At 46.1% G+C, this 27467-nt stretch overlaps 1 protein-coding gene and 1 long non-coding RNA gene across 3 annotated transcripts in view; both read right to left on the reverse strand.

Moving 5' to 3' along the window:
• Positions 1-141: 141 nt before the first annotated feature.
• Positions 142-27467, reverse strand: part of LOC127913636 (uncharacterized) — an 82459-nt gene continuing 55133 nt past the window's right edge. The window contains exon 2 of the long non-coding RNA XR_008086283.1: positions 142-2063. This is a non-coding gene — a long non-coding RNA (uncharacterized LOC127913636). The remainder of the gene's footprint in view (positions 2064-27467) is intronic.
• On the reverse strand, positions 173-26554 carry heatr5a (HEAT repeat containing 5a). 2 transcript variants are annotated; one of them, XM_035743301.2, is made up of 36 exons: positions 26392-26554; positions 25229-25515; positions 24406-24617; positions 23943-24051; positions 21686-21835; positions 19478-19649; positions 19110-19267; positions 18652-18901; positions 18070-18225; positions 17033-17283; positions 16716-16827; positions 16365-16517; positions 16135-16234; positions 15557-15666; positions 14836-14999; positions 14398-14561; positions 13980-14085; positions 13521-13711; positions 12764-12923; positions 12376-12565; positions 11995-12164; positions 11644-11670; positions 10172-10316; positions 9783-9962; positions 9350-9583; positions 8874-9052; positions 8715-8783; positions 8417-8596; positions 7841-8093; positions 6091-6330; positions 5670-5945; positions 5188-5463; positions 4536-4778; positions 4088-4239; positions 3620-3830; positions 173-3458 (listed from the first exon to the last, which is right to left on the reverse strand). In XM_035743301.2, exons 2-36 carry the CDS (start codon positions 25352-25354, stop codon positions 3157-3159), a joined length of 6171 nt encoding a protein of 2056 aa, XP_035599194.1. In that variant the 5' UTR covers positions 25355-25515; positions 26392-26554; the 3' UTR covers positions 173-3156. The 2 variants fall into 2 exon arrangements, with proteins under 2 accessions (XP_035599194.1, XP_035599195.1); XM_035743302.2 differs by lacking the exon at positions 11644-11670.

Genomic DNA, 27467 nt, shown 5'->3' on the forward strand with positions numbered 1-27467 from the left:
TGGACCCCACTGTGGCCCCCCAACATTCTAGGGTAACTATCTTCATTGGGCATACTCAAATTGGTATCATTCTTGAATATTACAGGCAGTCAGAAAAGGCTAAATACATGCATATGGTGTTATAGACAAATGAAGCAATGATTAAAGGAAATGTAGGCTTTATTGATAACACTGCCATTAGAAAATGTGTTTATTCAACCAATATTTTCATTTGTACAGTTTACAAAATAAAATGACAGGTTACATTACATACAGACTATTATTTTATAGTATCCACACAGCTACAGTATGAAAGTGTCAAATAGCCTGAGCAAAAGCCAAGCTGAAAGCAGGACAATGTCCTCAGTACCAGATTTGTTATTGCAGAAACTCATTTGTAACTTTCTGAACCTTCATCCCATGATTGACATCCATTATCATACTGTCAATTCTCTTTTCATTGCATTTGATTGATATTGACACTTGCATCCATTTCATAAATCCTCATTCTTATCAGTGTCCCTTTAAACCAGAAATGGATTTAACATACATTCTTCCACACTCAGCCATCCAGGATACTTTTGTATGGTAACTTAACATGAACATTGATTAAAAACAAAGAGGATTATGATAGTAATGATGCTGACTACTTGCTCACTGGATCCCTATGCAGCCCTTTTTAATGTACTCAGTGACCATAATACAGTACTAAAGATTATGACCATTATAATGTTAACTTCATAACATTTTGATTGCTTGCTGGACATGTAGCTACAACAAACAGTATGTTAAGTGCAATGCCATTTCAAGAACATCAGTGCAGTGATTTTATTGTTCTGTGGACACACTGCTCTGTAGACAGTTGGTTTAGTCTTAAACAAAACAAAAAAATACTATTCAGTACATGGTAGTTTACATTGCTTTTCCTGTATATTGCCATGGCAATTCAAACCTAAGTTGTGTTGGAGAATAAAGTTACTGGAGCGTTTTATTTTCCATCAACACTTCCATTATGACAGTAAATGTATGCCATATCTCTTTCAGCTTACGTTGCAGAATGTCATACATACATCCACACCACACACACACCTTACCTGTCAAAAGTTTTAGAACAAGAGAGTTTTTGTTTTTACTATTTTCTACATTGTAGAATAATAGTGAAGACATCAAAACTATGAAATAACACCTATGGAATTGTGAAGTAACCCAAAAAAGTGTTAAACAAATCTAAATATATGTTATATTTGAGATTCTTCAAAAAGCCACCCTGTGCCTCAATTACAGCTTTGCACACACGTGACATTCTCTCAACCAGCTTCATGAGTTAGTCACCTGGAATGCATTTAAATTAAACGGTGTGCCTTAAAAAAAAAAGTGGAATTTCTTTCCTCAATGCGTTTGAGCCAATCAGTTGTGTTGTGACAAGGTGGGGGGGCTACAGAAAAATACCAAGTCCATATTATGGCAAGAACAGCTCAAATAAGCAAAGAGAAATGACAGTCCATCATTACTTTAAAACATGAAGGTCAGTCAATCCAGAAAATGTCAATTACCGTACTTTCTTCAAGTACAGTCGCAAAAACCATCAAGCGCTTTGATGAAACCGGCTCTCATATGAGGACCGCCACAGGAAAGGAAGACCCAGAGTTCCCTCTGCTGCAGAGGATATGTTCATTAGTTATACCAGCCTCAGAAAATAGATGAAGTCACAGACATTAGACCGATGGAAATTTGTCCTTTAGTCTGGAGTCCAAATGGGAGATATTTGGTTCCAACCGCCGTGTCATTGTGAGTCGTGGTGTGGGTGAACGGATGATCTCCGCATGTGTATTTCCCACCGTAAAGCATGGAAGAGGAGGTGTGATGGTGCTTTGCTGGTACCACCGTCTGTGATTTGTTTATAATTCAAGGCACACTTAACCAGCATGGCAACCACAACATTCTACAGCAATACGCCATCCCATCTGGTATGGGCTTAGTGGGACTATCATTTGTTTTTCAACAGGACAATAACCCAACACACCTTCAGGCTGTGTAAGGGCTATTTGACCAAGAAGGAGAGTGATGGTGCTGCATCAGATAACCTGGCCTCCACAATCACCCGACCTCAATTCAATTGAGATGGTTTGGGATGAGTTCGACCGCAGAGTGAAGGAAAAGCAGCCAACAAGTGCTCACCATATGTGGGAACTCCTTCAATACTTTTGGAAAAGTATTCCAGGTGAAGCACGTTGAGAGAATGCCAAGAGTGTGCAAAGCTATCATCAAGTCAAATGGCGGCTATTTTGAAGATAAACAAACAAAAATATATTAACACTGTTTTGGTTTTCTACATGATTCCATGTGTTAATCCATAGTTTTGATGTCTTCACTACAATGTAGAAAATAGTAAAAATAAAGAAAAACCCTTGAATGAGTAGGTGTTCCAAAACTTTTGACCGGTAGTGTGTTTGTGTCCGTGTGTGTGTGTGTATATACATACTGCCTCTCTACTTAATATGATGACAGCCATTCAAATGATATGTAATCTAACACAAAACTAATAATGTAGACATCCAAGCATGTGGATGCCACGCAAAGTTTAGATGTGAATAGAAATTATATGGTTAGAAGTGAACTAATGTTTCCCTCACTGATTGAACAGGGGTGTATTCACACAGAAGACAAATGGGCCGAAACGTGGAGGGACCTACCTGAATTTCTCCTTAAGAAGCACTTGTTTTTGTTTTCTGTTGCAAAATGTTTTGCTACACTTTGCACTAATGAATACACCCCAGATGGGCTACGACTCCAACCCCAGATGGGCTACGACTCCAACCCCAGACCTTGGTTGTCTGTAAGACCTACCAGCAGCATTTGAGCTCCCTGGTTAGGAATCTACGTCCAATGATAATTGTTTTTACTCTGTTGTCATTCCCTCATAGAGGTTAAACAGTTCAAATGAACACCTATTGGACCATGAAATTAAACTTAACGTCCAAAACTTCATTTTGACTGCCTGCCAAACTAAAATGATGAAATACTGCACTGTCCTGTCCTTGATCTGTGCCTGGCTTTAGTGATTATTACAATCCTAATGCGGTAAGTATGCTACTATGATAACGACACTATAATATAACGTGTGGCTGTTTCTTGTCCGCTCACGATAACTAAGCATTCATTTCACTATATAAAGGCTCACAGAAAATTGGTCTTGAGTTGAATGCTGGGCGAGGTCTTGCTGGGTACTTGAATTTGTGTGGCCTTGGCGTTGACACTCTCCTGGTTGCCCTTTACAGCAGCCTCCAGCCTGGCTTTCATGTGGGGCGAAGAGGCCATGAGGGCCTTGAAGACGGACGAGTGCTGGGGGCCGATGCGCATCAGGTCCTGCAGGGCTGACTCATGCAGGTTGCGGGCGGGCGCGGGGGCAGAGGACAGGGCATTCTCATCCAGTAGAAAGGAGATGAGGATGGGAAGGAGAATGGCCACCAGCTGGGGACCTGGAGGTCAAAAGGTCAAAACACAACCCGAATAAGACCTCATCATGGGACAGAGATAGAAAAACTGGAAAGGAAAATAACCTATCCAGAAAAAGACAAATAATCTTCACCACTCGAATGACCACAGCAGTCAAGAGTCTGAGGTAACCTAGCCTACTCACGGTACATCTCGTCGGCAGCGAACACCAGAGCCTCTAGGGCCCTGACTCCATCCTGGATGGCCTGGAGCTCTTTGGAGCTCTGGGGCCTCCTCCTCTCCACCCCCTGCAGGTGTCCCACCACACAGCTCCCCAGGCCCTGGATGAAGGGCACCGCCACCCCTGTCTTGCTCTGGAACACTGACATCAGCAACTGGTAACTCCTACTGAGCACCTGAGGAAGCGTAAAGAAGGTGTAGAATCAGCTGTGGATACAGCCTTTAAATATGCTAATTATAAGGAAGATCCTCTTTGCATTGAATGCTTGAAGAGAATGTAATACCGAGGAACTTTGAACAGTAACTTGAGAAGTTGAATATTTAAAATACTTTGAGTCATCATAAAAACAGTGTCACCAAGGAGTCCTAAGGTCCAAGGTGCTTTTTCCCCCTCCGTTTTGTATTTTGTTGGAACTACTTAGTGCCGACTTACCACAGGGTCCTTAGACTCCAGGCTGGCTTTAAACTTGTCTATGCAGCGTGTCTGCAATGGCTGGGCTGTGGTGACCTCAGGACTGGCAGTCAGCAGGAAGATGGTGAGAGCTGTCAACAGACTGACCTCATCCACCACAGGGTTGGGCTTATCTGTCAACAGAGACCAGAACACAAAGCGAATCATACATCCAGCTGGAATCTTATTTAACTTCTAATTTAATTATGCATCCTAAACCACATTTTGATTTCTAAACCCAAGGCTAAACTTGGAAAGCAATTGAAGAACTTAAAATCTGATTGCGTATGTGTAGACTTTCAAACCAAAAGGCCATGACATTTGCTGGAGGCTGGTTTCTGAATGAATGGGCCTCCCGTGTCTTCACTGACTGTGTGCGTGTGTGATTATGTTTTCTATGTGAAGTGCCCTCCCGTCCCTGACGCCGTACCAGAATCCCAGAAGTCCAGCAGGGTGTTGAGAGCACAGCGCAGCAGGTGGGCCCAGGCCCCGCGGCTCTTCTCTGAGCGACTCATAGGGGAGGAGAGCACAGCTCTCAGGGCCTGCAGGGCTGCAGGCACTACCAGGCCCAGAGCCTCACCACCCCCAGCTCCACCACCACAAGGCTGCTGGACCAACTCCCTCAGCACCCCCATCAACAGGTACATTAGTGTAGGCAGAATGGAGACACTACCTATGGGAGAAGAGAGAGGGTAACCATTAACCACAGCGTCATAGAAAAGACGAGAAGTGACGAGAATGTTTAATCAGCCTGAGTGATCATCCTTTAAACGAGATCAAGTTGTTTCTAAAAGGGCTTTAACGCATTCATTTGCAAATGAGTATTCTTCCATTTGTGATCAACTGATCAAATAACAATCAATCAATCACTCTCAATGACTCAATTAACGATTTATCATGATATTGACCTACTCTCTGTGCTGTTGGCATTTAGCAGCAGTGCTGGGGTAAATTTGACTTTAATTTAGGACGTTAACTGAAATTCCAATTCCCTTCATTGGGATTGAAATTGGAATGTTCGTTTACTTCCTGACTTGGTTGAATTGAGCCAAGTCCTGATTATCAGGCCCAGTTTGGCTTACCGTCAGGAGAGCAGATGGATGGCAGGTCAGACAGGATGGCCAGAGCAGCCGCCACTTGTCTGCAGTCACTGTCACTCAGACTCAAGGACGAACCTCCCTGGCCCCCGCTAGGGCTGCCGGCCAGCTTGGGGCTGAGCTGGGGCAGTTTACGCACCAGCACACACAGGCACAGCTCCAGGGCCCCGAACACTAGAGACCTGCCTGGAACCAGGCCGCCGGTGTCCCGGCCCTCCCCAAACTCAGGAACCGTCTCCTTTTCTGCTGCCCCGTCATCCACTGAGGGAGAGAGAGTGAGAGACACACACGTTTTAAAAATAAATACAATGTCCTACCTTGCAGTGGTAGAACACATGTGCTAAAGTTGGTAACACCCTCCGTCAACAACTGAGAAGGGCCACAGGTAGAGACATAACTTTTAGAAATTGTGGTTACTTCCTTGATCGATCACGCATACAAGGTAAGTGTTCCTGCTCCACACTCACCCTCAGCACTGTGGCGTTTCTCCTTGACGTGCTCCTGGGCAGCACACACCACCTGTCTAACCAGTTCCAGCACGGCCAGCTGCACCCCTGGAGCCTCCCGCGTCACTATCAGCCTGTGAAGCACGCTCAGCAGTTCCACACTCAACACCTGGTCATTGCCGACTTTTGACCGGGGCCAGGAGACCTCTAGCAGAGCCTGCAGGGCCTGGAGGCAGGAGGAGATGTTCTCCATCTGGTCATGGGAGTGAGGAGAGCACAGGAACTCCACACTGATGCCTACAGACAGGGAAAACACGACGCATCAAAAACATAGCCCCTCGCCAATATCTCCAACTACAAAGATCACCTGCTTAAAAAGCTTATTTTTGGAAGAAGGATATTCATAGAAAAGTGCCCTTGTGTCAGGTCCATTGCTTCTCACCCAGGATGAGGTGGAGTCGGTCAGAGCTGATGTCCTCAGGGGACTTGACAGAGGCCAGGGAGGTGGACTGGCCCATGGAAGTGGGGGTGACGGGCCGGGACAGGTTGGCAGGGCCGTCGTCCACCATGATGAAACCAGTGCTGTTGAGCCACAAGGCCGTGGCATGGAGGATGGGAGCCCAGGAGCTGCAGTAGTGGGGTCTGGCCTGCTCCGCTGTCTCTGCTGTGTAGAATGTCCCACCTGACGCTCGTGTGCACACACACACACAAAGGTTAGGTCAATGCAATTTCCCATCAACGATACATATGTTAACTACAGTGCACACTTAAATTAATAAACCACAGCATTAGTGATGTGCCATTCGCAAATTATTAATTATTTTTGAATTACTCTTTTTACTGACTAGAGAGTCATGACTCGTTTTTTCCGAGTGACTTGTTCATTTTAGTAATTAGTTTGACCTGTTGGCCGCAATGCATTCTACAGCAGGATTAATACGCGCTCTTCCGGGGACGTGCTCTGACAAACTGTCTGTGTCGGTCATATATGCGCTCGAGGTCTTCACGGATCCACCTGGACCCGAATACCCGAGAGGGTCCGGATCCAGAATTCTAAATAAAATGTCCATGGGTCTGGGTTGAATCTGATATGATTGTCACGGGTCTCGGGTATGTGTAATTTTAACTAACTTGTCCAGAAGGATCCATATAGATCTGAACACGACTGCTGCAGTAGAGAGAAATTGTATCATTTATGCTGCTGCTTTTTGCTGCTCACGAGAGTGGCGCGTGTAGCTTGTCGTTGATGTTGGCCAATCAGAAGTCATCAAAGTGGTACTAGGCTACAGTCACACACACCTCTCTCTCCCTCCTCTCACTCACGCTTTATCAGCTCCGGTTAATAAAGTAGCTTCAAAATGGACTGCTGCTGCTTCCCTGGATCCGACCAGGTCTACACAGAACGGGTCTAATATATATATATTTTTTTATGTATCCATATTGGGTCCGGGTGGGAAAGCCCCAGGTCCATTTCAGAACAGGTCCAAAGGCCTGCAGGCAAAATAGATCCAGTTGCAGGCAGCATAGAGAATAAAAAAAAGTGTGTAGAACGGATAATAGATTGCGTGGCGCAAGAATGAATGCAATTTATTGAATGTTACGGACACGGCTTTGTAGAACCAAAACATACACAGCCTCTGCTCAACACACTCCAACACGAATCGTTTGGTGGGCTGCAGTTTGCAAACAATATTGTGCTCATCACCCTCACTGCAGTCAAGCAATGTATTCCGCCAAGAGTCGTTCACAATCTAGCCTGGTTGTGGCCACAACTAGACCTCGTTTCAAATGTACCAAGACAATCTTTCTTGTATGCCTAGCAATCAACAAATGTACATTGTTTAAAGCATGATTTTACAAGTCTCAGTCACAAATGACAGCTCCAATAAGCCCCTTATTGTGAATGAGAGGCTTTGTAGAATCATGACTCTTAAGAGTTTTCAGTTCATGGTTCACCGATAGGGGGTCCTGCATGCTCTGAGCATGACTGAATCAAATGAACGAAATGGGTCGAAAAAGAGTCCTTTAGACTGAACGAGTCAAAAAGATCCCGAATCAGTAAAAAGAGCCAAACTTAACATCACTACAGAGCATCTGCCTACATGATCTACCCTCTTCTCAGTGTGTAACACATACAACCCCACCAGATCTAGATCACCACCTGTAGCCTGCGGCCCTTACGGTGACCTCACCTGTAGCGGCTAGCTGTGCCGAGTAGTCCTGGGGGAGGGTGAGGAGAACGTAGTCCTGTAGGGCAGCCAGCCACAGACGGCTCAGCGTAGCCAGGTCAGTCTGGACCAGCGTGAGCAGCCCTGGCCCTCCAGCCCCCCCACAGTCCTCCTCTAGCAAGGGAGAAGCAGCCTGCTCACCCTGCCTCCCTGGGCCTGGCCCTGGGATGGGGCTCTCCCTCGGTCTACTGCTGCTCTGCACCGCCACAATGTACACCTGGGAGAGGAGACAAACACAGTGTTAATATTATTAGATGTGCAGTATAGATGTAACCAGACAACCAATTAGCAGTCAGGATGAACAAACTGTCCGTAGTAAAAGTGTATGTATGTGTCATGTGTCTGGGATGAATTTTCAACTCTGTTGCACATAGACACAGTGGAGGATATAGAATGTGCCAAAAGAAACAGCACGAGACTAAACCTGTACTGGAATGACAGTCACTTCAACCAGGAATTCAACTAGTAGAGGATGTGGCTTTTAAATGCAAGTGTTGATGGATGACAGACTTGGACTGGGATCAGCCAGCAATGACTTACCTCAGCCCAGGCCTTGAGCACAGCCAGTGTCTCCATGGTGGATGTTCCCTCGTTGTAGAGTTGACTGGGCACCTCCTTCCCTGCCTGGACCTTGACCAGTGAAGAGGCCAGGAGCTGATGCACCCTCCTCAGATCCCTCAGATCACTGACCACCCCACTGGCGATCCACGCACTGCACACCTGTCAGGCAGCACAGTGGAAAGACTATGTATTCAGTGATAACTCAAATCAGAGGACCATATCCAATCATTATTTGTTAAAAGTAGAAAATAAAGTACAGAGCACTAGATGGCCACACCTGGCAGGCTTTGGCTGTCACATCAGGAGGTGCGTCTGCAGTAAAGGCTGGTCTCAGAGCAGCTCCAACCTACGCATTAAAAAGAGAGAGGAGTCTTTGAATAAGCCTGGAACGCTCATTCCCCCATCCGTGGTAGTAGAAGACATGACAGAGACTCACGTTAGCCTGATACTGCTCCAGGATGACGTGGCCAGGGAACTCCGGCTCGGGGATGGCAGCGAACTTGCGGATGATGACCAGTAGAGTCTGTAGGCCAGAGAGCCTCAGCTTGTCACTGTGGTCAGTGGCGGCCATGAAGGCCATGCGGATCAGGGCAGCCAGGTGAAGGACCAGGAAGTCTGGCAGGGAAGAGAGGGTAGGATATATGACATGTGAACAGACGTTCAATAACACATGGAAATGGCATCTAGATGCTCCACGAGATGCCATTCGAATAAAATGTGTGATTAAACAATGCATTGTTTTTGTTAGGAAGAGTAGCAGGTGGAAAAAAGGACTGAAATTCCATCTGACAAAAGTCTAAGCAGAGTTTTAATTTGGTAAGCTTTCGGTCTATAATGACCTTTGTCGGAGCAGGGACACTATTGAAAACAGCTCATATGGTAGGTAAGTTCCCACAAAATGGCTTCACTCACCGGTAGACTCATGCAGGCGGTGCTCCTGTGCCAGGGCCATGTCGAAGTGGGCAGGGTGTCCGTGGCTCTCACACAGGGCGATGATGCGACACACGCACTCCACAGCGAAGACCCGCGTGGACCAGCGCAGGTTGGTGAAGGGCCCGCTGGACTCTGACGTGGCGTGGAAGACTGACGCGTCGTCGTCCCTCTCTCCCTCCTCCTCCTGGTTGGTCTCTACCGGGGCTGTGGATTCTGACACAACAAACCACAGAGACAGCTGGGGTGAAGTAGTATAGCCATCACCTTAAACTACATCCATGCGATAGATTGCATCAGTAAGGAGAATATTTGGCGTCAAATAAAGTCCCTTTGACGTCGGCCTTGTTGGGTAGAACACTACACCCAGTAACAGAAAGAGAAGGACGTCTCTTCCGTTTGACATCACACCCACCTGCAGAGGCAGACAGGACGTCTTTGCAGAGTTTGAGCCAGTGGGCCAGTTTCCCCGTGGCGATGGAACTCATCATATGGACCAGAGTCTCCTGGATGTCCTGACAGAGACGGGGGTCTGACTCCCGGTCCAGCAGGCTGAACAGAGCCCCCTCCAGGCCCACCTCCTTAATGGTCACATCTGTGGAGGAGGAAACACTGGTCACAATGGGTCTTCTCTACAGCATATTATTAAGCTACTTAAAGTATGTTCGTTATTCAAAAGTCCATTTGCACATGCTGAGCATTACAAGAAAATGATAGATTTGCTGGTGAAGGTAAAGTGACCAGACATCTCGGCTTGTATCCCAGTGTGTTTGTGTCTCAAAGTGTGTGTTTTTTTTGTCTCACCAAGATGTGTGTTGTCCCTGCGGGGCAGCTCCTTGACAAGGGCCACAGCATGCTCAGACACCTCCAGGGCTTCCTTCTGGGCCAGCTGTCTGAGACAGGCCACCACAGCACGACGCAGAGATAGGTACGAGCTGCACAGGTTCACCTACACACACACCAAGCATATACGCAGAGACACACACACACACACACTTAAGCAACTCAGCATATGAGGACTACATAGAGGTACTAAACACAGGTAGAGAGGGTGACCATTCTGTCTGTTTTAAAGTCAAAGTAGTACATCCCATCATCAAGAAGTGATAAGCACTTTGGTTGAAATATAACTGAATTAATAAACAGGACAGACGTGAACTGAGAGTGAGATCTCATTACAGGGCCCAGTCCATCCATGTTAACAGTCTGACTACTCTGTTCAAAACCCCAGTAGAAACACTATCATAGATAAGTTGTGGCCATATTCATTTTCAGCTAAACATCATGTTGGAACGGATACAAATAATTGCTGTGAGCAGCGAGCGAAACCGAAATAGAGATATTTCAGCTTAAAGCAATTCTTTTCAGTTTGTGTGTCAACAACTGAATCCAAAATCATTTGGCCTGCTAACTGGAAAATCATATCAAACCAGGGGGAACAGAAAATAGAACAGAGTGTGAGTTCCAACACAGACGAGAGACGACAAACAATGAGCGATAGAAATGTTATTAGCTCTCTGGGAGAGGACACTATTGACCAGTCCTCCCTGGTACCATGATGCTGTTAATCACCCCGTCATATCAAACAAACAGAAGCCTTTCCAGAGGATTCGCCTGGTCCCAGATCTACCTGTTCCGTCTTGCCAACTCCTATGGTCACGGTCACGCCTGAGTTGGCAAGACGGCACAAACAGATCTGGGACCAGGCTAGAGGAGTGTGGGAAATCAGAGGAACTGTGAAGGATAGTTTTACTTGTGCCAGTGACTACTTTATATTTGATTGATGCTATTTGATTGATGCTATTTAGACCTGTGTCATCAGATCAGTCTTTACAGCTTGTATGGTCATTTGGTCAAAGGTCATCATTCCTCAGAACTGATAGCAGAACACACTACTCCGATAAATAGAGCAACAAGCAGTTGACAGAGGCTCGTGGGGGACTGTTTTTACCCCTTGACCTACACTAGTGATCCGAATAGCCATCCAGTGTGAAGAAAGGAGGATTTTGAGAAAAGAGCCACTGACGCAAAAACAAATCCTTGGCACTAACCCGTGGAGTAGAGGGCTGTGAGGGAGGGAATCGGCTCATGCTCGCTGTGGATGCCTGATAGGGTTAGTTCAAACTCACAGAAGAGAACCAAAATGACAAGAAAAAGACAACCAAAGTGAAAATCAACAGGGTGACAAAGAAAACACTGCTAAGAAAGTAGGAGCAGTGCCAATAGCAAAATACAACTTGACACCGCAACTCCTGCAGGCAGGGGAAAGAACCTACCAACATAGAATAATCCAACAAGATTCCCTGTATGAGAGAGAATACACACGGTCACTACAGAGGAAGCCACTACAGAAACACTCACTGGGACAATATGGCTTAACAAGTTGAAAACTAAATTCATCACGTAATTTGCCCGACAGACAGAGAGGCGTGTTGGAGTGAGTGTGTGCATGACTGATTGCTGCCTGAGACTAATAGAATCCTTAGCTCAATAGCTTAGCATTAGCCAGGAATGACATCAGCTAATTATCGACCTAGGTATGAAACAGCTTCTCATTAGCATTAGCTACCTAATGCTACCTAGAAGCAACTAGGTGGGGCAAGTAGTTGCTTGGGGCCACTACTCACACAGAGGCTGGGCACCAGGCTCGCCAGGTTGACGTGGCGCGGGGCGAACATGTGCAGCTGCTGCAGACAGGAGATGGCCTGGGCCTCGACTAGACAGTCTGGACTGTCCTGCATCACCGCACAGCCCACCAGGCACGACGTCCGCAGGGCCGACACAGACTGGCCCTCACCTGGGGCACAGAATGGGTCAGACACTAATACACATACCAGGGTTAGGGCACACCTACTGTGTAGTGCCAGTTCTACAGTCTTAAAACTGTGCAGCAATATTATGAATATTACATTTTACAATACAATCCAAGAAATCAAATGTATTTTCTCTGGTATTAGATTTCTACTTCCCAGTGACTCAGTGTGTGACTATGAGGTGAGTAGAGTCACCTTGTAGGTCAGGTCCCAGGGTGGTGACGAGGGCGTTGAGGCAGCGGCCCAGGCTCTGGTGGACCTCTACGTGGGTAGGGGGGATAGACAGCAGCAACCTCAGCACCAGGGTGAAGCTAGCCTCCACATGGCCATGGTACAAAGGACCAGCATGGTCTATCACCATGGACAGAGAGTGCAGCGCCCACCTCTGGTACAGACAAAGAGGAAACAAGAGTCATTGGTTGAGACAACTCTACATGTTGACAGAGACTGTTTCCGGTTAGACCTTTTCAATGTCTTTTTAAGCTGTGGAAGTGACGCAAAGGGTCCGTTCATAAACCGCTGTTTTGTGTGTGGCGGTAGGAACAAACTCTGAAGTAAATCTGCTTGGTAATCATTACTGTACCTGGACCTCGGGGGAGGTGCTGTCCTGGGACAGGGTGAAGAGGATGCCCACACAGGCAGACAAGTGCTGGGGAGAGCTGATGCCCCCTACATAGCGGTACAAGGAACCCAGTGCCAGGGCATGACCCGTACGAGTCACAGCATCCCGGGCTGTCTTCAACCTGGTGGGGGTGAGATGGGATAAATCTGAGGTCCTATGCACTGTCCAACTGCTAAACGGATGTCCAACCAACACACAAACGTCACAACATTAGCTTAGAACACACCCTAAAATGGACTCCTAAATGAAGACCATGCAAGGCATTGCAATATCACCGATCCTGGTTGATATTTTGAGACTGGTGCCAGTGTGCTAGTACATTTATATTTTCCACTTGAGTAATTTAGCAGAAGCTCTTATCCAGAGATATGACAATTAGCGCATTCCTATTAAGATCCACTGGGGTGGAGCAGAACTGAGATCACCATGTCCAGCAGGGCTGAGAGGGAGGAATACCACAGAAGAAGAGAAGTTAAAATGTGTCAAAACTATACTCTTAGACAACCACATCACAGCACCATGAGATTCATTTAAGATACTTCCTTGAAGAGGTAGGGTTTCAGATATTTTCAGGAATACGGGCAGGGACTTTGCGGTCCTACCTTGAGGGGGCAAACTGCTTCCACCATTGGGATTGGGGTGCCAGGACAGAGAAGAGCTTTGAAGAGGTATGTAGTCTACGGTATGTGTGGAATGGGGTTGGGGGTTGACCACTCACTTGTCGAAGCTGACCAGGGTCATGGAGACGGTGAATGCAGGGTCGTTGACCACCTGTACCAAGCGAGACAGTCCCTCAGCAGCCATGCAGCGCAGCAGGGGGTTCGAGCTCTCCAGAGCCCCCACCAACAGACCCAGAGCTGGCTTCCGAACCTCTTCTGGACCCAAACCTACCCGACTGGAGCCTAGGTGCTGTACACAGAGAAAGGAGAGAGGGGTTAACAACTGTGGGGATATCCACAAATTGTAATCGCGTAGTTTGTCATAAAAAAGGAAATTGCACAATGACATTGCACTTGTTGCATCATTGATGAAATTGTGTGGGAAAAAAGCATAATCATTCACCTATAGAAAATGTCTGTAGACAAAAAAACGAAACATTCTATCATATAGGTTGGTAATCCAAAAGCAAGACTACCAGGGCTACCAATATGTCAGAGTTCAGACTCTGAGTGTATACCTTTAGGACACTGCAGAGGGCGGCAGTCACATGAGTCTGGACAGTCTGCTGACGAACACCCTTCAACTGCTTCAGAGACTCTGTGAACTGTTCCAGAATCTGTGTCCTGCAACAAGGAGAGACAGGCGATTAAGCACATAGAGCCACATAGTAAGAAACTTAGGCGGTCGCATGTGTCAAAGTAGAGTGGGTGTACAAGTTCTACTATACTGTACTTGTGAGTATCAGAAGTCCTCACAAGAATAGTAAACCAACTAAAATTGAGAAGTGAGGACATTTTGCCAGTCCTCACTTGTTAGGTTTAGAATTAGGAGTTAATGTTAGGATTAGGGAAAATAGGATTTTGAATGGGAATCAATTGTTGGTCTGTTAAAAGTCCTCACAAGTAGAGTAAGACATAGTGAGTGAGTGTGTGTACCTCAGTGGGACGATGATGTGGGGAAAAATGACTCCAAAGAGCTGTATGGCAGCGGTGGTTAGGGCAGCAGGCGGGGGTAGGGGGGCGGGAACATCCTGGCATTTCACACAGATGGCGAAGGTGTCGTACTCCAGGGTCCCTCCTCCAACACTGCTCCCCTGTAACTGCAACACACACAACAAGGTCACACACCTAGGTCCACACACACACACACACACACACACACACACACACACACACACACACCTTTCTCTACGCACAGAGAGCACTACGTTTGAACGGCTGCATCTCAATCCTGAAGGTTTGTTTGTCCTCCTTCACAGATGCACACAATCTCTACGGTTTCACAGCACCAAGTGATTTGAGTGTGACAGAGATCCAATACATTAGTTGTATTTGTAATGATATGGTGACAACTCCCTTCGGACTCTGACAGACCTGCTCTTCTATGTAGTGCTGGTCCATGTCCTGCAGAGCGGGGCCCAGTAGTGCCAGGTCATCACTGTGACAGAGGGGTGGTAGTAACGTCAGCTCTGAACATACCACGTTCTCTGGCCCAGTGATGTCTGTCACCAGCTGCTTCAGCACGATGCCAAAACTCTCTGTGTGGATGGATGGGAGACATCAGGGTAACATATCTGAGGTTAGCAATCAATACCGCAGCCTTGATGTCAACATCAAGAGCACAATGCCAATTTACATAGACAAGAATGTTGTCAAACTCTGTGTGGAAGGGGGAACAGAAGAGCCAGATGTCTGGGGTTAAGATAAGTGATTTTATATCAAATTAATTAACCTCAAACAGGTTAAGACCTTAACCAACAATGCAGTTCAAGAAATAGACTTTAATTTTTTTTTTTTAAAGTAAAAAATAAAGAGTAACAATAAAATACCAACAACAAAAACAGTGGGTACCGAGTCAATGTGCGGGGGTACAAGTTAGTCGAGGTAATTTGTACATGTAGGTAGGGGTAAAGTGACTATGCATAGATAAACAGCGAGTAGCAGCAGTGTACAAAACAAATGGGGAGAGGGGGGGGTCAAATAAAGGCCATTATGTTTATTAGGATCTCCTTTAAACCACCAAAGGGCTAGTCTTCCAATGTATAAGCGTCTATGACTAGCAGTCACAGAGAGTAGCATTGAAAAGAGCTCTCACCTTCGTATGTCTTTGGGGGCAACAGAGCCAGGATCTCATAGACCCTCAGTCTGAAGACTACTGAGGTGTTTTTAATCAGGTTGCCATAGGATTTGATCAGAGTAGGCACCCTGCAATACACAAGCACATAGGTTTCAGCCCCCACCCCAAAAAAAGGCAGCTTATTAAACAGTCTCAAGTCAAGTACACTCTTGTTTTTTCAGTTTGGTTAGAAATAACACGGTACACAATCCGCACTCAGAAGGAATGAGAGAAGCAGTTTGGCTGACTGTGTCCTTGAACAGTGAGCTGTTAAGTGGGGACTTGGCAACGCACCAGAAATGTTCTTGGATATTGATCACCTAACACGGAGGTACTTTTAGCGCTAGTGGTATCCTTCGGGCCAGAACTAAGTGGCAGTCTTCATCAGTGATGATGTTTAAAGTCTCTCTGGTCAAATATCCATCCACATTAGCATACCACCTCATATGGAAACAAGTACTATGCAGAATTCTTTTTAGCATACTTAGGTGTACGAATACAAACATTGGAACATGGCCTATGACAGAGGTCTGGTGTGAGAACTTGGTGTGACTCACTTGGTGAGCAGAGCCACAGCACAGGCCAGGGGGGTCAGGAGACGACCTATGACATCATCAGTCAGGAGATCTCTGCAGTGAATCACCAGGCTCTTCATGGCTGGGACAAAACAACAACATATCAACATTAGGAGACATCAGAAAGTTAAAACTTAAACTAACATAAGCATTCAACTGAAACAACCCAGCTTGTGTTCAATGAACTGAGTATAGAAGAGTGCGCATCTCACCACACAGCGCCCCGGCGCGGCCCTCCAGGGTGACCTGCCAGGTGAAGTGGTCCCCACGGCGGAGCTCCATGTCCAGGTCTCTGATGGAGGGAGGGAAGGCACACCTCCACAGCACCAGCATCCTGGGGAGGTGGTGCTCAACCACCGCTGGACCTACAGACGTTAATCAACCTTCATTCACACAGGCTCATCTCACTGAGATAAGATCCCTAGTAGTTGGCAAGGTGTGAGAAAGTCCCAGATCTGAAGATGCCTAACTGCCGAATAAAAACACCAGTTTTTTTTTGTTAAATGAGGCCATTTATTCCCATTGGTCCAGCAAACACATCAGCAGAGGGTGGATGGACATACCTAGGGTATTGAGGGAGGAGAGCAGCAGCCAGCCAGCCTGTGTGCGTTGGATGGAGATGCGGCTGTTCTGAGTGGCTGAACGGAGCAGGTCCTCGGCCAGACCCATCACCACCTGGGAACAGAGGGTCACTTATTGTTTAGATACCTGTACTATTACATCCACTCCCACTGATTTAGTGGAGCATCTGACTGAGCTATGGAAGAGCCATTAAACAGACATAAACCACAAATAGTGTGCATACAAGGCCTCGACTATAAACAGGCCTATGTGTATTTGTTGCGAGCTCAAGGTTACCCAGACGAAGCCCAGTCCTTACATTGCCTTTAGTGTGGGGGATGCCCAGTGGGCAGTGCTGCACTGCCCCCAGCAGGGCGGCGATGGCGGAACTGTACCCGGCCACGGCCTCGGGGCAGGACTTGAGGGCGTTGAGTCTCTCTGCACAGCGGTCCAACAACACGGCCCCCTGGGAAGGCAGGGCCACGGCCACACAGCGTAGACACCAAGCAGCCGCTAACCGTGCTGACACACTGGGGTGGAGCAGAACTGAGATCACCGTGTCCAGCAGGGCTGGGAGGGAGGAATACCACAGAAGCCGAGAAGTTAAAATGTGTCAAAACTACACTCTCAGACAGGCACACACAGTATATTGAGCCTTGAGCATTTGTCTGTGAAACTTGGTAGGTAAAATATAATAAAATGTCTGGCTCTGTTCCACTAGTCTATTTTTATCCTGTCATAGAACCTTCATTAAGGCTCCCAAGTGGCGCAGTGGTCTAAGGCACTGCATCTCAGGGCAAGAGGCGTCACTACAGTCCTTGGTTCGGCTGCATCACATCCCTGTGATTGGGAGTCCCTTAGAGTGCCACACAATTGGCCCAGCCGGGGTAGGCCGCTATTGTAAATAAGAATTTGTTCTTAACTGACTGACTTGCCTAGTTAAATAAAGGTTATATAAAACATATTTGTTGTTGAAGATGTAGACTAATGTTGTTTAGCACAGTCCTGAGTCAGCACAGCAGTCCAGGCACTGTGACCTACTCACCTCCACAGTTTCTCTGCCATCCCTCTCTTCTTTCTCTGTCACGCCCCCCTCGCTGTCACCAACTCTCTCTCCCCCATCTCTTATCACCCCCCATCTCTTATCACTCTCTCTCCCTCTACTCTCTTTGTCACCAACTCATCTTCATAGACCACTGAACACTCCCATGCAGTACAGAGACTGCCCACATGGCATAAAAACCACACACAGCTTTTCCATAATACGACCATTTAACGCAGATTCCTCAGGGGACAGAGCTGAAGAAACAAGAGACTGGGAACAAGTCTCTGTGCGTGTGTGTGTTCAGGCCCCACCTGTGCTGGTGTCAGTGAGTAGCGATGCAGCAGTAGAGGCCAGGCCCTGTACCAGGCTACCCAGCTCCAGCAGGGCACACACCAACACATGCTGACTGGCAGCTACGTCTGTGGTGGTGACCCGCGTCTCCACATTCCCATCACACATGGCCGCATCTGGAGGGAAAAGATTACCATGACCACCAAGGAAAAGCACTTCAGGAGTCCCCACTGTCAATCTGAAAGGCTGACATGCACATAATGCAATCGTCGGGCCTGTATGAGATCATCATTCTTCTAACCACTCAAACAAAATTGGCACTTCATCAATTCGCCTTTCCTAGATTTCTTGCACCCTCCCCTTATTTATCCCATCACATTGGAGGAGAAGATCCGAGGTCCCTCCACTCTGGCCTTCTCATCCAATGCGTTTTGAGAAACAGGGAAGGAGAGGGCGTGACAAAAAAAACACACAAAAAATCAAGGAAAGACAAATTGGGGAAAAGCCTAAGTACCATTCAAGAAGTGACATTTCTGAGAACATCTTTCAGCAATCCATCCTTGTCAATCAATGTGTAATTGTCTATTAAAGCTTCCCCTCACCCACGGCCCTCTTCTGTTTGCCTATGGCCAGGCAGACCTCCTTGGCAGCAGCGATCTGGGCCTTCTCCCCCAGCAGAGAGCCCAGTGTGGCCCTGAGGATGAAGGAGATGCAGCGTCTGCAGCACACGGCGTCTGCGGGAGTCTGGGTGGCCCGTGTTTGAGACACCAGCTCCATGAGCAGGACCAGCAGGGCGGAGAAGTTGGCCTCCAGCCACACGCCGCCCAGACACGACACAAACACCACACACGACTAGACAGAACAAGAACAAACTCAAAACCAAGAAAGAAAACAGTAAGTTGCGCCCAATACATATGAGCACATGTATAGAGCCAGGAAATTTCCTGACCCATGTGACCGGACCAGGAAAACCTACTGGGCCAAGTGTTTCCTAGTCAGGCCACGTGGTCAGAAAAACACTCATAGCCTAACATGTAGGATGGAGACAGAGAGAGCTGACCTGAGTGATGCCGATGCGGATGTCTTTGCTAACAGAGCTGGTCCCTTTGAGCTTGTCTCCACTGGCCCTGAGGAAGCCAGCCCCACCACGCAGGAACCCCCCAGTCAGCAGATCCATCACCTCCTCCAAGGAGCTGCGTCTGGAGCCCTGTCTGTGAGCTGGGAGGAGGACACGCAGAGGAAGAGAAGGGTCTATATTGTTTTATTTTCAACTATATTCTATGTTCTTTAATATACTGTAGTTTCTTCTCAATCCCACACAACAATCCCACATAAGTAAGAAACACAGTTAAAAGCAGACAGTTTAATCCCAAAACCTCAACAATCGCAAATCTACCAACTCTTGTCATCCATTGTAGCCTACTGTACCAGTGGGTTGTTTGGGCTCTACTGCTGTGGCCAGCAGGGTACCCAGCAGTTTGGAGATGGCCACACGCACATCGTAGTTGGAGCTCTCAAACGCCCTGAAGCAGAGCGTGGCTACGTTCTCCAACTCTGAAGTCCACAGAAACACAGCCTCTCTCTGCAGCTCCAGAAGACACTGCCAGACATCACACAGACATTTAGAAACATACACGGACGGCAAATATGTTACATACGCCGTCTTATCTACAGTTGAAGTCGGAAGTCTACATACAATTAGGTTGGAGTCATTCAAACTTATTTTTCAACCACTCCACAAATTTCTTGTTAACAAACTATAGTTGTGGCAAGTCGGTTAGGTCATCTACTTTGTGCATGACACAAGTCATTTTTCCAACTATTGTTTACAGACAGATTATTTCACTGTATCACAATTCCAGTGGGTCAGAAGTTTACATACACTAAGTTGACTGTGCCTTTAAACAGCTAAGAAAATTCCAGAAAATTATTACATGGCTTTAGAAGCTTTTGATAGGCTAATTGACATCATTTGAGTCAATTGGAGGTGTACCTGTTGACGCATTTCAAGGCCTACCTAAAAAACTCAGTGCCTCTTTGCTTGACATCATGGGAAAATCAAAAGAAATCAGCCAAGACCTCAGAAAACACATTGTAGACCTTCACAAGTCTGGTTCATCCTTGGGAGTAATTTCCAAATGCCCGAAGGTACCACGTTCATCTGTACAAACAACAGCACGCAAGTATAGACACCATGGGACCACGCAGCCGTTATACTGCTCAGGAAGGAGACGGGTTCTGTCTCCTAGAGATAAACGCACCTTGGTGCAAAAAGTGCAAGTCAATCAAAGAACAGCAGCAAAGGACCTTGTGAAGATGCTGGAGGACACAGGTACAAAAGTATCTGTATCCACAGTAAAACTAGTCCTATATTGACAAAACCTGAAAGGCCGTTCAGCAAGGAAGAAGCCACTGCTCCAACACCGCCATAAAAAAGCCAGACTATGGTTTGCAACTGCACATGGGGACAAAGATTGTACTTTTTGGATAAATGTCCTCCGATCTGATGAAACAAAAATAGAACTGTTTGGCCATAATGACCATTATGTTTGGAGGAAAAAGGGTGAGGCTTGCAAGCCGAAGAACACCATCCCAACCGTGAAGCACGGGGGTGGCAGCATCATGTTCTGGGGGTGCTTTGCTGCAGGAGGGACTGGTGCACCTCACAAAATAGATGGCATCATGAGGTAGGAAAATTATGTGGATATATTGAAGCAACATCTCAAGACATCAGTCAGGAAGTTAAAGCTTGGTCGCAAATGGGTTTTCCAAATGGACAATGACCCCAAGCATACTTCCAAGGTTGTGCAAAATGGCTTAAGGACAACAAAGTCAAGGTATTGGAGTGGCCATCACAAAGCCCTAACCTCAATCCTATAGATATTTTGTTGGCAGAACTGAAAAAGTGTGTGCGAGCAAGGAGGCCTACAAACCTGACTCAGTTACACCAGCTCTGTCAGGAATGGGCCAAAATTTACCCCACTTATTTTGGGAAGCTTGTGGAAGGCTACCCGAAACATTTGACCCAAGATAAACAATTTAAAGGCAATGTTACCAAATACTAATTGAGTGTATGTTAACTTCTGACCCACTGGGAATGTGATGAAAGAAATAAAAGCTGAAGTAAATCACTCTCTACTATTATTCTGACATTTCACATTCTTAAAATAAAGTGGTGATCCTAACTGACATAAGACAGGGAATTTTTACTAGGATTAAATGTCAGGAATTGTGAAAAACTGAGTTTAAATGTATTTGGCTTAGGTGTATGTAAACTTCCAACTTCAACTGTATATGAAAAATCAACAAAAAAAGACACGCGTCAGTGTGAAATGAAGCTCAATTGAATGACCATGGTCTTAACTTTGTTGATTCAGTGAGACCAAAAGAACATAAAATGACAGTAATGTATTGCCTAACTTGATAGCACCACCAGCCATACAGTGTATGCCCCATGGTTGGAGGGAGGAATGCATGTTTGAATGACATATGTCCTAACACAATGTAGAATGAGAACCATGTGTAATATGCTTAACGTGGGAGAACCATCAGCTGGCTATACAGTTTATGTATTCCCCATGAGTTTGGAGCAGCAGCAGTTTAGCTGGAGGGAGGAAAGCGGTAGGCAGTAGCTACCTTGGCAGCAGCACAGCGCACGGCCATGGAGCGGTCGGTGAGACAGGCGCGTGTAGCCTTGTAGATGTCTCTGTGACAGGGCATGGCGCTGACCCCCAGGCCCCTCAGGATCTTCTCCACGCTCAGCATGATCTCATAGCGGCCCTGGGACTGGAGCACGGACAGACAACACAATTCATCAGTGGTCCTGTGTGGCTCAATTGGTAAGAGCTTGGCAACAGCCATGCCAAGGTTGTGGGTTCAGTCCCCGCAGGGATTACATACGCTACACATACTGAAAATATAGGCACTCACTGTACTTTAAGTCGCTTTGAATAAAAGTGTCTGCTCAGTGGCATAAACCTCAACATAGGGGCCCCACAAGAATAGTGTGCTCAACCCCTTTCTATACTCCCTGTTCACCCATGACTGCGTGGCCAAACACGCCTCCAACTCAATCATCATGTTTGCAGACAACACAACAGTAGTAGGCCTGATTACCACCAATGACGAGACAGCCTACAGGGAGGAGGTGAGGGCCCTGGGAGAGTGGTTCAAGAAAAATAATCTCTAACTCAACCTCAACAAAACAAAGGAGCTGATCGTGGACTTCAGGATACAGCAAAGGTAGCCCCTATCCACAGTGGAGAAGATGGAAAGCTTCAAGTTCCACGGCGTACACAACACTGACAATCTGAAATGGTCCACCCACACAGTGGAGAAGTCACAACAGCGCCTCTTCAACCTCAGGAGGCTGAAGAAATTCGGCTTGGCACCTAAAACCCTCAAACTTTTACAGATGCACAATTGAGGGCATCCTGCCGGGATTCATCACCACCTGGTACGGCAACTGCATCGCCTGCAACCGCAGAGCTCTCCAAAGGGTAGTGCAGTCTGCCCAAAGCATCACTGGGGGCAAATTACCTGCCCTCCAGGACACCTACAGCACCCGATGTCACAGGAAGGCCAAAAAGATAATTATGGACATCAACCACCGAGACACGGCCGGTTCACTACGCTATCTTCCAGAAGGCGAAGTCAGGGCAGGTGCATCAAAGCTGGTACCAAGACTGAAAAACAGCTTCTATCTCAAGCCCATCAGACTGCTAAATAGCCATCACTAGCTGACTACCACCCGGTTTCTCAACCCTGCACCTTAGAGGCTGCTGTACTATATACATTTACTTGGAATCCCTGACCACTTTAATAATGGAACACTAGTCACATTAATAATGTTTAAATAATGTTTACACACGGCTTTACTCATCTCATATTTATATACTGTATGCTATTCTACTGTATTTTAGTCAACACCACTCAGACATTGCTCAATCTAATATTCATATATTTCTTAATTCCATTATGTTACTTCTATATTAGTGCATATTTTTGTGAACTGTTAGATACTACTGCACTGTTGGAGCAAGGAACACAAGCATTTAGCTACAGCTGGTCCTTCTGTGGCTCAGTTGGTAGAGCATGGCGCTTGTAACGCCAGGGTAGTGGGTTCGATTCCCGGGACCACCCATACGTAGAATGTATGCACACATGACTGTAAGTCGCTTTGGATAAAAGCGTCAGCTAAATGGCATATATTATTATATTATATTATTATTATCTGCTAAATATGTGTATGCGACCAATACAATTTGAACACCTGCTCTTTCCATGACATAGACTGACCAGGTGAATCCAGGTGAAAGATATGATCCCTTGTTGATGTCACTAGTTAAATCCACTTCAATCCGTGTAGATGAAGGGGAGGAGACTGTTTAAAGGCCTTGAGATAATTGAGACATGGATTGTGTATGTGTGCCATTCAGAGGGTGAAAGGGCAAGGTAGAAGATTTAAGTGCTTTTGAACAGGGTATGGTAGTAGGTTCCAGGCACACCGATGTGTCAAGAAGTGCAATGCTGCTGGGTTTTACACACAAAAGTTTCCCGTGTGTATCAAGAATGGTCCACCACCCAAAGGACATCTAGCCAACTTGACACAATTGTGGGAAGCATTGGAGTCAACATGGGCTAGCATCCCTGTGAAAGGCTTGACACCTTCAAGAGTCCCTGCCCCGACAAATTGAGGCTATTCTGAGGGCAAAAAGGGGGATGCAACTCAAAATTAGGAAGGTGTCCTTAATGTTTTCTTATACTCAATGTCTTATACTCAATCAGCTATTCAGACATAAACCACTGACCTTCCTATTGCCACTGGCTAGCACAGTGGTATATCAATACATTTTTGCATTACCATTGCAGATCCTTTAAATTGTACACTCACCTCTGCAGACTTTATGGCCTTCAACAAATTTGCCAAAGTCTCTTTAAATGTGTTGACAAGCAAACGGCCAAGCTGTTCATAAAGGGCACCCAGACAGGCAATGGCTGCCCTATAGACAAAAAAAAGGAAATCAGTTCCAAAGTTCTTTCAGATGTTGAAAATACCATTCCTCTTGACTGCACAGTGCACCCACTGTGTAATCCAAAGTCTTCTGTTTTTTTAAAGAAGTTCATTACATACTAGTAATGCTACTGTATGAATTTTGCCATTTCGGTGAACAGTAGTTAATCACAACAAGATTGATTTCAACAGCCACGTAAACATGGATTGTCATAGAAGCTTTAAGGTATCCCCATGAGTAACAAACATAATCATTAATGTGTAATCAGTCTGATAATTGATATGCACCATCACCCCTCTATAACTGATGGGGATTTCAGCTGCCGCAATCTACTGTACTTACAGTCGAGTTGGCAGGTAGCTGGGTGAGTCGTCCTTGCTGCGGATGATGTCATTGCACCTGTCCACCGTGTGGCTGGAGGTGAGTGAGTCTCCCACCCTGTAGAGCAGGGCCAGGCAGTGGGCTAGGAGCCATCGGGTCGGGGGGCCCGGAGAACCAATCAGAATCCCAGTCAACTGTTCGACCAGACACTTCTGGTTCTTCTTCACATCCGCCTGGGAGAAAATACACTCAGTTCAGTTAATTTATTTGGCCTTTCACAGGAATTTGTCCTGCATTCAAGAGCACAGTTAAAGTCAACATGAAACCATCAACATTTATTGACAACATGACAGATGACAGTAACGACGTAAAACAGATCTCACAGTCAGGCAAGCCCTATTTTTGTATGATGAGCAACTGATGTTTTTAATGGGATACTTCGGGATATTAGCATTGAGACCCTATATCTACTTCCCCAGAATCAGCTGGAACTCGTGGATACCATTTGCTAAATGATAGTGGCTCTGGCAAGACAAATCACATCAACATTTCATCTGTAGTTCATTTTTTTCTTCATGACACAGAACCAGCAGAGCAGACCATGATTTAGCATTTACAGCACTCACTGCTTTAATCACGCCTAGAAAGACATACTGACTGGCATCCTGCTAAAAGAGACGGCCCCAGAAAAAGCACTGGGCTAATCTCAGCCTGTTCAAATGGCTCTCTTTTGATCTGACTCTGCTTAGGAATGCACCAAGCGCCGTCTGTCACAGGGGAGGCCATTATCTGCAAGCACCCACTGGGCTCTCCCCTAGTCTCCTCCTTTCCTTATTCCTCTCACCCTGTCTGCAGCAGGGAGCAGCTTCTTCAGGAAGCGCAGCCACTCAAAGACAAATTCAGCCCTCTGGTGTTCTCCCAACTGGCTGCATGCCTCCTCGTTCAGGAGCAAACTGTGGGCTTGTTCCATTCTCCTCCCTCCTTCCCCTCCTCTTGCAGCCGCTCTAGGCCACAGTCTCTGCCTCCCTCTGAGCCGGACAAATTCCAAACTTCAGCCACAAAAAGAAAAGGACGGCTTCTTCCCTCTCACTACGGGAAAAAACAGCTCTGTTCCATCAAGACCTGGAAAACCTGCAAGACATCAGTAAAGAGACTCAGAGTTCATACTCCAATATATGTGAAAGGGGACACTCCTCGTGATAAAATGCACCGCAACCAGGTCACTCAAACAGAACAATTATATTGACGTTGACAAATAGCCAAATCTTGATCTCCTGCAAAGTAGGGCTGTCAAGTGAAGGGCACCGTTCTTCCTTGTTTTTTTTTTCGAGGAGTGGAAAAAGTGTAAGTTTATCTGGAACAGCACAGGCAATGAATTATTCAGACAGTCATTCCACAGGATCAGTGCAGAGTGTGCTGTTAGCTAGATCATCATACATTATTCTATTGAGAGGGCTCATTCAGGGAGGGGAATCACGTCTATTTTACACCTATGCTGACCAGTTACTAATCTAGCTAATAACGTTACCCCTCACTCCAACTTCTCGTTTCTTATGACCTGATGATATAGTTAGCTAGCACTAGCTTTGATGACAGATGTAACAGATGTCAAATCGTGAGCACAATGTCAAATAGAGAGCAGGACATACAGCAATAACGTTAGCCAAGATCCGGCCGAATTGTGTAACATTCAAGCCAGCCAGCTAGATAACTTACGTTACTAGCCAGCCATATTCTCCAGCTTTTCCCAACGACGTTAGCTGGCTAACGCTAGTTAACTGCCAGTTACATGCAGAGCAGTCTTCGCTAGTTTGTAAAGAAAGACAGGCTACAACTAGCTAGCTAACATATGCATTCCTATATGAGGTTAGCTAGCACTGCAAGCTAACGTTAACTTTACCACAGATAGCAAAACATAGTGACGTTAGCTAGCTAACGTTAATGTTGGCACGCAAACGTATCTATCAGTAAATCCATCCTAAATAAAGATAAACGTAAAAGTTGTACCTGTGGCGAAAACTTAACTAAGTATTTGATGCAACTTCGGGTGAGATGTTGATGTTTCGGTCCAAGATAATATTTATTTGTAGCTACACTGGCGAAGTGAACACATCTGCCGCTTTTCAACTAGGAATAATCGAGCACAGAAACATCGATTGAAGTGCCAAAGTTGACATTTCAGGAGAATAAATCGATACAGACACTTTCAACCCATTTCCTTCAACATATTGTGCCACAGGTTGAATCAGACTGTGAAAAACAGAGTTGAGGTTCCTGGGAAGAAATAAGTAGACAAAATAACCAGAGGTAAACTGTAAAGTCGTGGCCAAAGGTTTTGAGAATGACACAAATATTAATTTCTACAAAGTTTGCTGCTTCAGTGTCTTTAGATATTTGTGTCAAAGTCTTTTATTGACAATTACATGAAGTTGATGCAGAGTCAATATTTGCAGTGTTGACCCTTCTTTTTCAAGACCTCTGCAATCCGCCCTAGCATGCTGTTAATTAACTTCTGGGCCACATCCTGACTGATGGCAGCCCATTCTTGCATAATCAATACTTGGAGTTTGTCAGAATTTGTGGGTTTTTGTTTGTCCACCCGCCTCTTGAGGGTTGACCAAAAGTTCTCACTTAGTTATCACTTTTGCCTTATGGCAAGGTGCTCCATCATGCTGGAAAAGGCATTGTTTGCCACCAAACTGTTCCTGGATGGTTGGTAGAAGTTGCTCTCAGAGGATGTGTTGGTACCATTCTTTATTCATGGCTGCGTTCTCAGGCAAAATTGTGAGTGAGCCCACTCCCTTTGCTGAGAAGCAACCCCACACATGAAAGGTCTCAGCATGCTTTACTGTTGGCATGACACAGGACTGATGGTAGCGCTCACCTCGTCTTCTCCGGACAAGCTTTTTTCCGGATGCCCCAAAAAATCGGAAAGGGGATTCATCAGAGAACATGACTTTACCCCAGTCCTCAGCAGTCCAATCCCTGTACCTTTTGCAGAATATCAATCTGTCCCTCAGTCTGTCCCATGGCAAAGAGGGACTTTGCAATTAATTGCAATTCATCTGATCACTCTTCATAAC

This window comes from Oncorhynchus keta, chromosome 29, assembly GCF_023373465.1.
Source record: "Oncorhynchus keta strain PuntledgeMale-10-30-2019 chromosome 29, Oket_V2, whole genome shotgun sequence".
In the NCBI taxonomy this organism is placed as follows: domain Eukaryota; kingdom Metazoa; phylum Chordata; class Actinopteri; order Salmoniformes; family Salmonidae; genus Oncorhynchus; species Oncorhynchus keta.